Below are 17,128 nucleotides of genomic sequence, written 5' to 3'. Positions count from 1 at the left end.
ATAGGTGTACAAGCGCCAGCCCCACCGATGGGCCGCCGCTGACGGCTGTATGTTTGTTACTCTGTAGTGTGGACCGCGCTCACGGTCTGCACTACAGGGCCCGGGGGTTGCTAAAAACCTGGTCGCCAGGCAGCCAAATCTGGTCGTCATGGCGACCTGGCCCCCGGGCTTTGTCGAGCTCTGGTCTAGGATCTCCAGCACTTTTCTGCAAAAGACTGTAGGGTTGATGGTCACATTAATGTGCACACATCTTATGCGACTTCAGAGAATATTTGGCCACCTATAGGTCAGAGCTGGTTTAACACTAGTGAACATGCTGTAAGGCGATGCATGGGCTATAGTGCACATGCTGTAGGCACTGCATAAGCTATAGTGCACATGCAGTAAGACAATGCATGCTTTAGGCACTGCATAAGCTATATTGTACATGCAATAAGACGATGCATGCTGAAGGCGATGCATAGGCTATAGTGCACATACTTTAGGCACTGCATAGGCCAGGGTTCCTAATCGACCGCAGTGAGCATCCAGCAGCAGCCAATAAGAATCAAGCCGATTTTTATTGGCCAGCTGCGTTGAACTGGAGCCACAGCTGTCAATAAGACAGCAATAGCCAATATGAATCAGGCGGATTCTTATTGGCTGAGGCTGATGCATGTAAGAGGCTTTATTGCGCCTGTGCCAGAAAGACAGGATAAGTGGGGTGGGGTGGGGGGCATGGCCGGCTCGAGGGCACCACCACAGAGGGGAAGCAGTGCAGCCGCCGCTGGGAACCTGGGCTGCTGAAGACTGGCGGGCCTGGTGGCAACTGCAGTTGCCCGCCTGCAGAGTCCACTGGAATCTGCACTGTGGCTACTACTGGTGCTGGCCATGACTGAGGGCAGGAAGGGACTGGGAGCCCCTCTCTCTCAGACAGGTCAATCTTCTGTGAGGCGGCTGAGGAAATTAATGTTTGTTTTATACTTTTTTTTCCCAATGTGTTATTTTTTCTGTGGGGGCCAATGTACTGTATGTGTGTTTTGTTTTCCTGTGGAGATCAATGTGAAACTAAGTGCTGAACATTTGGGAGAATTACTGGAGTCTCTGGTAACTCCTGAATGCTTCTGGATTAGCCAGTTGTTTAAAGTAACTTCTAGTATAACATCCAAAATGTCCTCCTTCCCCCTTGCACACAAATAAAAGACAGCCTCATTCAGCAATGACCCCCCCCCAACAAACACACACCCAGAAACACATACAAATTGTCTGGTACAGGTTGAGTCTCCCATATCCAAATATTCTGAAATACGGAATATTCCGAAATACAGAATTTTTTAGCACGACTGAGATAGTGAAACCTTTCCTTTCTGATGGCTCAGTGTACACAAACTTTGTTTAAGGCAGAAAACTATTAAAAAATATTGTATAAAATAACCTGCAGGCTGTGTGTATAAGGTGTATGTAATACATAAATGCATTTTGTGCTTAGATTTGGGTCCCATTCTCAAGATGTCATTATGGTATGCAAATATTCCAAAATACGGAAAAATCCGATATCCAAAATACCCCTGGGTCCCAAGTATTTTGGATATGGAAGACTCTACCTGTAAAAGCATAAAAAAATATTACATTATTCCCGGCAAACCTGATGTATCACCAAGTGAAAATGGACTGGCTGGTCCGAAATACCTCTGGTTAAAAAGCTATAGTTCCTTTAATGTACTTTTACATTGTGTTGGTTAAAAGGGTTTATTTTTCATTTGACACAGGTTGAAAAAAAAATTAAAAAAAATTCTGCACTAAAACTAAATTTCTGCAAAATTAGGCCATTCACCAATATTTAGTCTGTGTCCATACTTTATCTATTGATTAAAATGACCATGCATAACACAACAGGACCTCTCTTACTTTGCGCACATGTAGGCATTCTCTCCACTGAGTACATCTGATTTCACAAACAGCTCCAAAGCACGAACAATGTTCACAGAGTGCTGTAAAGGTAATCAAGAGCAGGAAAATTAAAAACCCATAACAAAGCAAAAGGGCTGATTCAGAGTTGCGAGCAAAGAAAAAAAAAGGGATCATGTTTGCACCTTGGTAAAAGCATTTTGCACTACACGTGGTGCAGATTTAAAGTGTGCAAAGATTTAGAGTTGGGAGGGGCATAGCCTAGCTGAACTGTAAACTGCAGTATTTAAATAAAGCTGTCTAGTATTTGTGGGCTACATGCAAAAGTAGACAGTATTTACCCTGCATGCGTTACTGCACCGCTTGCATTACAACATCATTGGTCCAGGTGCAAAATTGCTGTTTTTTTTTACTCTGCTTCCAGTTCTGAATCACCCAAAATTGTAAAGCTTTCTACAGGAATGGACTACACTTAACTGTAAAGTCATTATTCTAAAGGTTCTGAATTTCTAAAGAAAATAAAGTATTGTGGCTGCTCAATGATAATGTCATCATAACACAAACATCATCACATGCTTGCTCCTACACTCACTGTGAGAACCACTGCTACACAATTTAAAGGTAATATTGAATATTTTAGGGAAAACCCAAAGCATTTTGTATAATAGATCCGGTACCTGAAAAAGATCCGGTACCTGAAAAAGTAGTTTTTCTCCTTTGTTCACCCTATCAAAAACAGAGTGGTATCTTGTATGGTTTTACCTGTGTTCTTAGTTTATGAGTCACTTCCAGAGCTGTGCATACATAATTAAAATGGACATGTAACCTATATTATTATTATCCTTCCTTTATATGGTGCTACAAGGGTTCTGCAGTGCCTCACAAAGTACATAAACAAATGAGCAAATACAAAAACAGCGACTTACATTACAAAGCAATGCAGGACAAGGATATAGTTGCTATAAATTGCTGCAACAGTAGTCATAACACAAAAATGAGCAGCAGGGCGTCAGCTACCAATTGTTAGGTGCCCTTGTGGGGAGTCTGGAGTAGATGATCGTATGATCTATACTTATAATAAAGTGCTAGTGACAGAGAAGCCGTGACGTGGCCTAGCAGCTTCCCATGTATTTGCAAATGCATGCAACTAATATCTCTGATTTCTATGACCATATAGTTTTCATATATTGTTGCAGGTACTATATCAGTGAGCTGAGGAACAATAGGGGGTTAAACCCCCTCCTTTTTCTACTTAGTATGACCCCTCCCTTTCATGCACCTGATTAGTGCTGCTAGATTGATTGAGCAGCTGCCATTTTTTGTTTGTCTTATAATAAAGTTGTAATGGGTTTGTCTGTCTGTGTTGTTATCACGCAAAACTTACGGGATGAATTTGGATTGCGTTTTCAATATTGTGCAGCTTAAGTTACCTAAAAAGAAACTGCGCTATGTATTATGTCAATGTGGCATCAGGGAGGGGAGAAATAAAAATAACTTTTTTTAATCAGAAGTTGAACATCAAGGGCTAAATGATTATAATATATAAAAAATCATTTTGCCCTTGATGTTCAAATTCTGATTAAATATATATAAAATCCCAATCGGCGGCACTCAGACACACAAGGTTTGTGTATTTCCTGAGTGCCGCCGATTGGGATTTTATACATTGCCGCATGGATTCTATGGTTTGGCATGGAAGGCACCGGACTGTAATTATGTTTTTCTAAAGACTTTGCTGCTACATATGAGGAGTGCCGCTTTCACGATAATATAGATTATATATAGCACACCCGGAGGGCAAACAGGTATATATGTATGCATATATAAATACATAGACATATATATCTCAAGATCTATTTAGCTGAAAAATCCAACTATATATTATTACGCACTCATGAAGTTGTAGTATACAATATCTCCCAACGACCCCGGGAATGAAGATGGACGATATTGCAGGTATCTGCGGTATGCCTACAGCATGACGTTGTTTCCTTCATTGCTGAGGGATCTTGGTGCCTTCCTGGTGACGGAGATACGCCACAGCCGTGGCGTTGTCTGACTGGACCTGTACCAGAGACCATCTTAGATGATTTTGTGCCGCTGTCAAGGATATGAAGGTTGCTCGGAGTTCCAGTATATTGAAGGAAGAGACCACAGAATCACAGCTCCTAAGCCCCAAGACTGGAGTCCGTGGTCACCAGAGTCCAATTCCAATTTGAGAATGGGCAACAGATAGTAAGTTGCATGAATCCAGATACCAAAGGAGGGACAAGCATGTCTGTGGAGAGAGCTGAATGACATGAGACAGACGAAGGTGGAACCTGTTCCATTTGAACAGAAGATCCAACTGGAACTCTCGGGAATGGAACCTGCAGAACTGAACCGCCTCGAAGGAGACCAGTTTTCACAAGAGGCACATGCAGAAGTGGACTGAAACCGACTGCTTCTTTAGAGCCAAGTGAATCAGGGATTAGATGGAAATAATCTTGCCATAGGGAGGGAAGACCCTCTGAAATTAGGTATTGATGATCATGACTAAGAACAGCATCTGTTGTGACGGCGTGAGATTAGATATGTTGAAGTTGACAACCCAACTGTGAGAGATCAAAACACGATGAGTCAGATGAACATGGGACCAAAGGATTACTGGAGATGGGGCCTTGATCAGGAGGTCATCGATATATGGGATTGTCACTACCATGATCGCTTGGTAAATACCCTTGATGCAGTAGAAAGGCCAAAGGGAAGGGCCTTCAACTGAAAATGTGACTTTGAATTGCAAACCGAAGGAGGGACTCGTGAGCTTCCCAGGTGGGAATGTAAAAGTGATGTCCATGAACACTAGGAATTTCCCTTGCTCCATACTGGAAATGACTGAGCACAAAAGTTCCATCATAAACTGCAAATGAAAGTTCAGGGCCTTTAGATTGAGAAACGGGCATACAGACATGTCCAGTTTGGGAACAGCAGACAGACTTTAGTTTAAACCCTGTTTTTCTAAATTCTGAACGGCCCTCCCCAACACCAGACATTCCTGACGAGAAGCCGGAAGGTCTATCTAGTATCCCACAGAGAACGACCCGTACCCAAGCATCTGAAGAGGTCTGAGACCATATGTCCAAAATGTGTACATAGACTAGCTTCAACCATAGGGTTCCCAATGTGTGGGGTTAACCTGTCATGCAGAAGGTTTTCAGAAGCCGTGGGGTCAGGACCTTGTGCTGACCAGGGTTGATGGGCTCTAGATCTGCCCCCCGTTTGCTGCACATGAATGTCCACTGGAGTGCAGCTTACCTGAGAGCTGAAAGGAAACCCAGGAGGACCCCTGGACATAGGAGCGGACGAGTGAAGAGAGGTGCTCTTCAACCCCAGTGGCCAAAGCGATGATCTTCTGCCACAAATGAAATGTTGAGGTCAGAGTCATCTGCAAGTTCTTCCTCGGTCTGAAAGAAAGCTTCTGAGTTAAAATCTTCCCAGCATCGAAGAATGCCTAGAAGTCTCTGCTTTTGCGGTCAAGGTGCCTACTCCGAACCCATAGAAGATGGATCCAGCAGTCTTTCCAAGGAGGAAGAAACCTGTGCCAAGCCCAGGGCCCAAGGTGGCTCAACAGATTGGGAAGCAGAGTGATAAGCAAGATCCATGCACCCCAAAATAGCCACTGAGAAGGAGTAACCCTTGGGGCCCACCCTAGTAGGGGAAACATGAATGCCGACGGAGGCTGTTACAACAAAGGCTATGTTGTCTGCTGGCGGCTAGCTGCTGGGAAAGTTCAAGCGAAGGTGACCACCCACGGCTGCGTTTCCACAGGCGGAGGCGTACTCCCAGATGCTGCATCACCTGGATTTCCAACATCACAGGCTGTGCAGATATCGCTCCAGTAAGGAGGACATTTTGTTTTACACAGGGCAGGGAGCATTTTAGAATAGGGCAGGGTGCGGCGTCCCACTGAAACAGCCTAGCAGGAACACAATGTACATATGGACAGATGCACTTCGCGACATTGTTTAACGGCTGTACGAATGACGTATCGCATAGTGTGTACTCAGCTTTAGCCGCCTAAGTATACTGCTATGTAAAAAGAAGAACTCAACTGGAGAGAGGGAGATTTCAACAAAGTTTTAAATAAAGACTAAATTAAACAAACAGATAATGACACTAGTAACATTATCATCACCTGGGGGCATGGCCACGACAGCAATAGTGTAGGGCACAGGGACTCTGAGCTCTCCGGCTGATAATCCTGCTTACCCCTCCTGAGACCCCTATATCAACGTTACTACCCTGCTGTCTCCCACATACCTTGCCAGGAACCTGCTGACTTGGTTGGAGCTGTGTGGAGTGAGGAGAGTGGCTCTTGAGGGCCTCCATTGCATTCCCTGGGCCTGCCTGTCTCCAGATCCTGTGATTCCAGAGCTGCACCCAGGCCTCTCCTCTCCTGTTGGCTTCTGTATTATGCAGCCTGTCTGTGCCTGACAAGGGGGCTTTGCTGGGACCTTCTGGTCTGCTTCTCCTGCCTGGCTTGTGTTTAGAGTCAGGGTCAGGGATGTTATCTCTGAGTCTGATACTGCCAGTTCTGCCAGACATCACTATTTCTCCCTGCTCTGTGTGGAGAACTGTCAGCTCTGCAACTGTGGGACTCAGCAGCACTTCTTTTCCTGTGAGTGATTTCTAAGTTTGGAGGGATCTCTGCCTGTTGCTGCTGCTGTGTCACTACCTGTGCATTTATATATTATAACTTGTCTCCTACATTATTCTCCTACATTATATTAATACTATGGGGAAAACAGGTCACGCTGCTGCAAAACTGGAATGCTTTGCCCGTTCCTCCACTCCTGTGCCCCCAGTGTGTTGTGATCCCCAGGGTACATCCAAGTCTGTGACCCCACCTCCCCCTGCTGCATCTGGGTCAGATTCATCAGAAGTTATGCTGTAACAAGTGCTGGAAGCAGTTACCTCCTGCGAGACTAAATTGGCAGATAAGATTGAGAAAGTTCAATCCGATATATCTTCTCTTCATCAAGGTCTTCGGCAGGTCCGCGAAAGAGTCGGGGAGGCAGAAACACGTCTATCTAATCTGGAAGATTCCCAGACCCCACTACAGGCTCAAGTGGCCTCCCTGACATCCCAAATGTCCGCAATGCAGCATAAAATTTCCAATATGGAGGGCAGACTGCGCCGCAACAACGTGCGGTTCGTTGGTCTCCCGGAAAGAGAGGCGCGGTCTTCACCTGAAACATTCCTTGAGAAGTGGTTGGGGGATACATATGGCAGAGACTCATTTACTAACCAATTTGCTGTGGAGAGAGCGCATCGGATCCCTACCCGTCCCCTGCCGCCTGGCGCTCCACCGCGCACATTTATAGCCAAATTTCTTCATTACCAGGACCGTAATACTGGGCTTCGATTGGCTCCAGTTAAAGGGCCACTGGAACGCAACGGTGTGAAAATTTCTCTGTTTCCTGATTTCGCAATGGATGTCCAAAAAGACAGAGCTAAATTCCTTCAAATAAAGCGTCGTCTCCGGGATTTAAATCATCAGTACGCTATGATTTTTCCATCTAAGTTGCGAGTGGTAGCGGATGGAGAGTCAAAATTTTTCTCTACGCCACGGGAGGCTGCGGCGTGGCTGGACCAGAGATCTCCTGGGAACAGGCAAATGGCACCGGAATGACTGTACTGATTGCATTTGCTGATTATATTTGTTTATGGCCAGAAATTGCTAGTGTCATAACGACATTAAATAGGCCTTTTTCTGATATTCCAATATTTATATTTCTATAATAGTATTTATGTTGTGATATTGGTTGGATATTGTTGTATGTCCCGCTCCCCTTACTGGGTATATTTCTTTTTTTTTTTTTCTCTGGTAGGGTTTTTCTTTTTCTTTTGTTGTTTATGTTGATATTTTGGTCAAAATATGGCCGGAGAGTTCCGTTGCATTGGTGGTTATTTTTATTCCAGTGCCTTTTACACCTATAAGGATTGAGTAGTTGTATCCTGTGGGTTTTAGCGTAGTTTAGTTTTGGGTTTAAGTATGCCTAAGTTCGGGTGGATATACAGGGTGGGGGGTGGTTTTGGATGGGTTGTCCAGTCTTTTTCTTACAAATGTTTTTTTTTATTTTTTCTTTACCACACTATTTTTAAGGTAACTTCAATTATGCTTTATAGTTCAATGTATTACAATGGTGAAACTTTTAACATGGAATGTCCGGGGGGTTAATGATCGTTTAAAGCGCTCTTTGGTCTTTAAAATGATTAAGCAATATGGCCCTGATATTTCTTGTCTAATGGAGACGCATTTGGTTGGGAGTAAGGTACTAGCTCTAAAAAGGCCATGGGTGGGATGGGCTTATCACTCCTCGCATACTTCATCGTCCAGGGGTGTCTCCATTCTTATTAATAAATTTGTCCCTTTTTCTTTTACTGCGGTCCAAACTGACCCTTATGGCAGATATGTGTTTCTGGATTGTGTACTGTATTCTAAGCCCATTTTATTGTTAGCAGTGTACATCCCCCCTCCTTTTTCATATGACGTTTTAAAAAAAGCTGCTGAATTTGTGGCCCGTTCTCCAGATACGCCAGTGCTCTGTTTGGGAGACTTCAATAATTAATGGACCAGTCGATGGATAAGTGGCGTGAGTCTTCAAGTTCTCTTTCTAAAGGTGGTGAGGGCTTTGCTAAGTTTGTAACTGACTTGGGATGGGTTGATGCGTGGCGAGTTAAACACCCTGGAGTACAACAATTCTCCTGTTTTTCCTCCGCGCATCATTCTCTCTCTAGATTGGATTTGGCCCTGGTGTCCCCATCTATTGTACCTAATATAACTAACATTGAATATAAAGCCAGAGGAATCTCAGATCACTCCCCACTTCTAGTAGAATTGAATATGTGTAGTCCTAGAGGTCTCCATTTATGGAAACTACACCCCTCTTGGCTTCTTCAAATGGGTGCAGGTTCAGAGCTGGAAGTTATGTGGGATGGCTATTTCATTGACAATGTGGGATCTGCCTCTGTAGCTAATGTATGGGACGCCTTCAAGGCCTATTTACGTGGGTCTCTGATCAAAAGGGTAGCAGAATTAAAAACATTTTATAGGGAAAAAGAACGTGTTTTGGAGATGGCCTGTAGAAATCTTGAGTTGGATTACTTGGGGGACAGGTTGGAATCTTCACGTTTAAAATGGTTGACTGCACAGACAGAGTGGACTGATCATTTGACAGATAGAATGAACCGTAGACTGTTATATTATATGCAGACTGACAGAACTGGTAGTTTTTTGGCACACTTGGTTCAAGCTGATCGTCCTTCTGCTGTTGTCTCGGAACTAATTGGGCCTGAGGGTTCTATGGTCACATCTACACAAGATATTGCAGAGGTTTTTAGTTTATTTTATAAAAACTTATATCAAACACAGTTGACTGAGGACGTGAATGCTTTGTCATTATATGTTGCTTCTGCTAGGCATCCAAAATTGTCATCCGAGGCTCGGGCGTATTTAGATGCCCCGTTGACCCTGGAGGAGGTAGATGCTGCGATTAGTTCCTTTCCCGGTAACAAGGCACCCGGATCTGATGGGATTCCCATAGAGATATATAAAAAACATGCTCGTATCTTTTTTCAAAGACTTTTAGATCTGTTTAATGGGCTATATGAAGAGAATTTGTTCTCTCCATCTATGTCTGAAGCCATAATTGTTGTGCTCCCTAAACCCGGGAAGGACCCTAGATACCCTGACTCCTATAGGCCAATTTCTCTAATTCCCACAGATGCCAAAATTTTGGCTAAGATCCCTTCTATTCGGCTAAACACTTATTACTTCGATTGTTCACCCAGACCAATCAGGATTTATGCCAGGCAAGTCTACGTCGGAGAACATTAGAAGGCTGCACACTCACAAGCCTCCCATGGCGAGGAATCGGCCTCTGTTATTGTGTCATTAGATGCTGCAAAAGCATTTGACTCTGTGGAGTGGCCCTTTTAGTGGGAAGTCATGTTATGTTTTGGGTTTGGGCCGGTGTTCTTGAAATGGGTAAAGCTTATGTATGCGAACCCTACTGCCAGGGTGTCAGTGAATGGGTTTATCTCCCCTTCCTTCCCCCTGTCTCGGGGCACAAGACAGGGTTGCCCCTTGTCCCCAACCCTGTTTGCATTGGCTATTGAGCCGTTAGCCTGTATTATACGTTATCACCCTGATATTATAGGTATACAATTGGGTAATAGAATGGACAAAGTTTCCTTATATGCAGATGATTTATTAATTTTTTTGTCTGACTATGTAACAGCTATGCCTGTGGCCCGGCTCCCTCTTACCGTTACTGGTAGAATTAACCTAATAAAGATGGTGGTGCAGCCAAAATTTGTGTACGTTTTGCAGCATTCTCCTGTTTTTATTACAGATACATTGTTTAGGAGTTTGAATAGTCTTCTTTCTTCATTGGTCTGGGTGAATCGTCGACCACGTATTCAACTGGCAGCTCTGACCCGATCTAGGTCTGGGGGAGGTTTGGCTCTTCCAAATTTTATTATTATGCAGCGCAGATGGCACATATACGGTTATGGCTTCAAGATGACTCCCCTAATGCCCTGCTCGTTTTGTTGGTTTCTCAGATTTTCCCTAACTTTACACCATTGCAGGCCTTGCTTGCGGGTAGAATTATACAGAAAGGCCCTCCCCTGTTGATGCAAGCTATTAAGATATGGAAATTGGTATCTAGTATTCTACAGTTTACGGGATTAGATCCAGACACTTCTCTATGTAGTTATCATATATTACCTGAACTGGCCTCTTTACAGCTTGAGGTGACATGGGGTTCTAACGGTGTAACTACATTGGGTCATTTATATGACACTTCAATTCTTAAATCTTTTGCACAACTCCAAGAAGCTCATCATCTCCCTCAATCATATTTCTATAGATATTTACAATTACGGCATGCTCTCTCGGCTCAATTTTCAGATGGCCCTCCTCTAATTCAAATATCCCCATTGAAGTCATTCCTTTTATCTTTAGGTCCCCGGAAGACGCTTTCTTACTTATACTCCTATATATTGTCTTCTTATCATAAGGATAGTTTACCACATCTTAGATCAAAGTGGGAGAGAGATATTGGCCTTATAAGTGATACGGAATGGGATAATGCTCTAGAAGCTCCTCGTATTTCTACGACTTCTATAAGATTTCAACAGATTCAACTGTTTATTCTACACCGTACCTATTTAACTCCTGTTCGTTTGCTAAAATTTGGGGGGAGAGCATCTGACATATGCCCTAAGTGTAAAATTAGTAGCGGTACTTTCTGGCACCTTCTATGGGATTGTCCGGTGCTTAGCACTTTTTGGAATAAGGTTCTGAGAGTTTTGTCCAATACAGGTATTGCTCCCACTTTAGCTATACCATTGACGTGCTGTTTAGGCTCTATGGACGATGAGGTAGTGGACAGATATCTTAAACAATACATTGTCAATATGTGTACACTAGCTAAGGTATGTGTGGCTCGGTCGTGGATGGCTCCTACAGGACCAGATTATAATGCTTGGCTGTCCTTGGTCCGTACCACTGTTGAACATGAAAAACATGTGTTTATTTGTCGCAAAGCTGAGAAGAAGTATGAACGTATCTGGAGCAGTTGGCTTAAATCCTGTTATGCCCGTGCACTGCCTAATGATTGACCGGTATATTATTGTTAGGATAATGAGGTAGATTATTACTTTGTTGGAGGTAATGTGCTGTGTGATAAGTTGAGAATTTATTGGGATCTAGTTGATTTTGCCAATTTTTCAGGTGTTATTTTTGACAATATTCCAATATTTGTATAGTGTGGTATTTTATTATTTTTTTTTTTTATGTGTTTTATGTGTATATATATATATATATATATATATATATCTGTGTGTGTGTGTGTGTGTGTGTGTGTATGTATATATATATTCTCTATGTTTATTGTTTTGGTATACACATTAATATTACATTTTTTATAAGCAATGTATCTGGGATGCAGTTTGTAGTTATATATATATATACACACACACACACACGTTATTATTATTATTATTTTTATTATATATTTTTTATTATTTATTTTGTTTGGTTATTTGTTAATGTATTTCTATAAACCAATAAAAATTTACTCAATTTAAAAAAAAAAAACAAAAACAAAAAACATTATCATCACCTAGGGGCCTCAATATTGAGCTCGAAATCCAGGGCATCCTTTAATAGTATCTCAAGCAATCAATATATCCACGTTAAAGATCAGTGGATGATAAATGCTAATCTGGCAATTAACATTCATGCAATTTAATTATTTGCTTTAAAAAATATATATATTTACATTTTTTTTCTCTCTTTTTCTTTTCCGGTTTGTTTTTATTTGTATTTTCAGTCTCATTTTTATTACACAAGCATACATTAACATCTCCTTTGGCCTAACACACACCACCATTACTGGAACCGGTATGACATACCGCCAGATGTAATACTGACTCCGGGAGGCAGAACATTGAAAATCACGGCACAGTAAGTATCTTTAACTATCCCTAACCCTTTCCCCCCCCCAACCCTTACCTCCCCCCCCTAGTGTCTAACCCTAACCTCCCCCAGGAGTGTCTAAACCTAACCCCCCCTTCCAGTACCCTAACCTCCTCCCAGGGGTGCCTAACCCCCGTCTTCCCCTAACTCTCCTGGGAGGGGGGTGCCTAACCCTGTCCCCCCGGGAGCCCCTAAACCCAACCCTCCCCACCATGGCTATGCGCTTGCGGCGCCCGGCTTACCTTCGTTCTGTATGCCGGGCGTCAGGATTTTGGATGGTGGATAATGATAGACGTCGGGATTTCGACGCCTATCATTAGTCCCATGTAGCGTTCCCGCTAGGCTGTTTTATCGGGGCGCGGCGCCCTGCCCTCACAGCCTGCGGGTGTTGTCTTCACCCGCGGGTCGCAGTGTCCCGTGGGTGGAGAAATGTCCGGAGAATAGACGCCGGGCGCATGTGCCCGGTATCTATTCTCCCTGTCTGCAGCGCTTGGGGGCTGCCCGGCGTGTCCGTAAGTGCCGGGCACGCCCCCAAAAGTAACGAAAAGGCGACACGTCTTATAGACACGCCCTTTTTTCAATGGCCACGCCCCCTTTTCGGGCGCACGCACAAGGGTGCCCTCTCTGGCTCCGGCGCCCTGCCTGCCGCTGGAGCTAGAGTTAACACTACCCATGCCGGGATTTGACCGCATACCCCAGTATTTGCACACATATTCCAAATAGTCATTTGGGCAATACTACTGTAACTAATATGGAAACTCATGTACTACAGAGTAACAGGAACCATTATGTAAGACACACTTAGAGGTAAATTTACTAAAGTAAGAGTTTTTAGAAGTGAGTTTTAAAAACAAGAGATATGGTAAGAACTTACCTTTATTATCTCTGTTTCTACGAAGTCCATAGGGTCCACAGGGTTGACCTTGGGGTATAGGTTGGGAACCAAATCCGGGCACCACGCAGTTATAGCTTTTAGCTCCCAGGATGCACTTGGGTCCACTCTCCCTATAACCTCACCCCCAAGCCAGAGGCACCTCAGTTTGTAAGTAGCCAAAGGCCGGAGGAGGAGAGAAAAAGAGAGAAAACTGGAGCACTCAATAACCATACTCACAGAAATGGGAGACGGAAAACCGGTGACCAGCCACACAGCCCATATGAAGCCAGGTGCGTCAGGGCGGGCGCCCTGTGGACTTCGTAGAAACAAAGATAACAAAGGTAAGTACTTACCATATCTCTGGTTTTCTACTTCAGGGTCCATAGGGGATCCACAGGGTTGACCGTGGGGATGTCCCAAAGCAGTTCAACCAAGGGTGGGGACGCTCCTGTGCTAAGAGGAGAATCCGTCGCCAAAAAGGAAGCATCCTGAGAGGCAAAGGAAACCAATGCCTAGAACCTTAAAAAGGTGTGGACAGAAGACCATGTGGACACCTAGTAAGGCAAAACAGCCGAGGCGCCACAGTGGGCCGCCCACGAGGGTTACATGGCCCAAGAAAAAACAAGCCTCAACAGAAAGGCCTACCCATGGGTAGGCCCCTGAGGAATACCTACGAGGCCATCCAGCCAACATTTGGTTATAGGCCGGCCCTCCATTCCTGTGAAAACCAGAAATCGCAGACCACCAATAAGGGGTCCGATTTCCGTAAGGAACTTGAACGGATCACATAAATCCCAAGAGGCCGGACCACAGTCAATGAGGCCACACCAGCCGAGAGGACTGAATTGCCGTACCATAAGTTCCAGAATAATATGGAACCTAAAAACCACTTTAAGAAGAAACACAGGGCGAGAGCAACTCACACCCTGACATGATGCCCTCCAGAAGAGGGAACCACATGAGAATGCTCCCAATTCAGACAGACACTCTCCTGGTTGATATAAACACCCTGAGAGAAAGAGAGAGCCTAAGCAATAGACCATGTAATGGCTATCACAACTAGCGGTTCCATTGACTGTCCGCGGAAGGAACGAAGAACCACTACTAACTCCCAAGGAGTCCCTAGGGAGGACAAAATGAGGCATAATCCAGAAAACACTCCAAAGGATGAACTGGATACCAGAGTGGAGCAATTTCATATCTTAACCCTACTGACAGTGTAGAGATCCGCACTGTCAGGAAGGCCAGGCCGAGGGTGAAACTCAAGCCAGCCGGAAGGAATGCCAGAATATCTGGAAATCCTGGACACCAGAGGATCGTATCGACAGGTACAATACCATAAGAATTATGGCTGCCACAGTTTGTGGTAGGTCCCAGCAAAAGCTGATCTATGTGCTCTAATCATTCCAACGATGACAAAGCCAAGGAAGCCGTAAGACCACTGTAGGGACGCAGTCAAAGACAAACGACCCAGGTCCAAGGCAAAACCAAGGAAGTGAAGCATCAGGAATGGAGTATCGATGGAGAGACTCAGAAAATCCAAGTACCCCTGACATCTGGGGCAATCAGGAGCCACCAGCAGGAAAGCATCTCCGTCCCGATTGAAACACTTCCAAAGACCTCGAGGAAGAAGGGAGACCGGAGAACACAGGTACACAAAGTGAAGGACCACTTCACCGACAAAGGCACTGAAGGTTGCTTCAGAATCCCCAGAGCTGGACTGTAACACCATAGTCTGAAAGTCAGAATGTCATGAGGGACACCTCAGGGGGGCCCCCCCTGCTCCCCAGGAGATGAAATCTCTCTTAGGAAAGAGACTAGTCCCCGGGATGCACGTCGTGACGGCTGAGGACTCCCGCTTCCCAATGGAGAACTCCTGAAACGAACGCTGCCGAGACGGTCGGGAGGAGACCCTCGGACTATGTCCGAATGTGTGACATACCTGTCATTGTCACCCAACGAACAGTGTTGCTAAAAAGGAAGACACTGTCCTGACCCTGTTGGACTGAACCTTTTCAGGTTCACCGGGAAACAAGAGTTATGCCAGAGTGAAGGCCCAAGACAGGCTAAAGTTCCAACAAGTTAATTGACAGGATGGAATCGACAGACGTCCAACTGCACTGAAATGGATGCGAACCAGACACTGTCCATAGCAAAGAATACCCTGGACGAGATGGCCATAGCCACCCGGAAAGGTACCGACTTGCCTCCGGAGAGAGCATCATCGTTTGAACAGTGATCCGACAGAAAAAACTTGTTCCATCTGGAGATAAGCCAATTATGGAAAGGCCTGGAATGGAACTGAGCCCATTCCACCCTTCCAAAGGCAGACACTGAATATTTGACCATGCATCCCAGAGTGTAAAGACATATTTGTCGACTGCGTAGAGATCCATGTATTCCTAATGGAAGAGTGGAGATTCCGTCTTACGCCAGAAGAATTCTCAGATTCCAGCAGAGCTCCTAGATGAAGAATACCCAGAGAGGGATGCAGGGAGGACTTTTTCCTCGTTGATTAAACGTCTGCACCCTGAAGAAGCCACGGTCATCCTGACCTGGCTGTAAAGTACCTCAGTGATCCCGCTAAGAGCAGGAGGTCTTCCAGGTACAGGACCATTGGGATATACTGAACAGGAGAACTGTCAGAAAATCTAAAATGCTGGTAAACCCCTGTGGGGCTGTGGACAGTCCCAACAGGCAGAGTCTGAAAAACTGTAAGTGTTGCTGTGATACAGCAAACCTCAGTCCCTGCTGATGAAAGGTCTCTGTAAGTACCCGTAAGCACGCGTCCTGGATATCCAGTGATACCATAAAGTCCCCAGGTTCCAAACATAGTATGATGAAGCATAGGGATTGCCTCCTGAGCCCAGGTAGCTTTAGGAACTGGTTCAGGGAACTGAGACAGAGAATAGGCCAAAGAGGACCAGTCAGCCACCGCACCAGAAAGAAAACAGAACAACCAGTCTGTCGCTGAGAAAGTGGGGATGGCCTAATTAACTCCGCTTACCGCAACCACTGTATAGCTTTCTGGATTTGTAAGGCCCTGTTCGGGTCTGAATAAGGGCCCGCGCATGTAAAGAGAGGACATACTCTCCTACCCGCGGCAACCTGACACTAGTACCGGGCGAACTGAGAAAATCGGTATCTCCCAGTGGTAGGCCTGTCTCGTCAGGCTGAAGATATATCCGTAGGTTCAGAAGCAGGATCGGCTGGCAGTCCAGGCCTGCTCGGTACTGGATATGTCGCTCCTTGTAGAGGCCGACAGTCTATGAAGAAACAGACCTTTAGGCTGACCCAGAAGACAAAAAGACTTAACAGACTTAGTCTGAGGCCTTGTAGTGGGCATAGCTGAAGGCGGTAAACTTGTCGTTAGTAATACTGCCAATGTTACTACAATCTTGTCATGGTCAGGACCAAACAAGATCTACCCTATAGATGGTATCTGCACCTCTGCATTCCCAGAGCGCAGCCATAGGGTATTACGGAGGATACATTCGCAGCCGGAACTCTGAAAGTTAGGAGACTGGTATCCAATATAGGCATTTCCACCTATGACAACTGCATATATTACGTGAGCGACCAAATACATTTGAACCCCAGACGTGTTGGAGGGGAAAAAACGTTACAAATGCGTCAGCTCAGTATGCAATAGTATTAACCAACCATGCTATAGCCATGGTAGGATGGGTAACAACCCCTGAAAGCGAGTATACTGATTTCAGGCAGAGTTACCACCTACGGATCCGAAGAATCCGACCACGCAGGAATGGGAGGCGTAGTAACGTCTGTAATCAGACGAGTAACACGCCCATCCACCCCAGGAGGGGCTCGTGATGACC

General features: G+C 44.9%; 1 protein-coding gene across 1 annotated transcript in view; it reads right to left on the bottom strand.

Moving 5' to 3' along the window:
• Nucleotides 1-17,128, bottom strand: part of USP36 (ubiquitin specific peptidase 36) — a 63,213-nt gene that overhangs the window by 34,023 nt on the left and 12,062 nt on the right. Inside the window, exon 8 of the mRNA XM_088482630.1 lies at nucleotides 1,888-1,970. Coding sequence (XP_088338756.1) covers nucleotides 1,888-1,970 — 83 coding nt within the window. The remainder of the gene's footprint in view (nucleotides 1-1,887; nucleotides 1,971-17,128) is intronic.

This window comes from Taudactylus pleione, unplaced genomic scaffold (genome assembly GCF_031769625.1).
Source record: "Taudactylus pleione unplaced genomic scaffold, aTauple2 ptg000290l, whole genome shotgun sequence".
NCBI classification, from domain to species: Eukaryota; Metazoa; Chordata; class Amphibia; order Anura; family Myobatrachidae; genus Taudactylus; species Taudactylus pleione.
The sequence above is the reverse complement of the archived record's forward strand: the minus strand, read 5'-3'. Positions and strand labels throughout refer to the sequence as shown.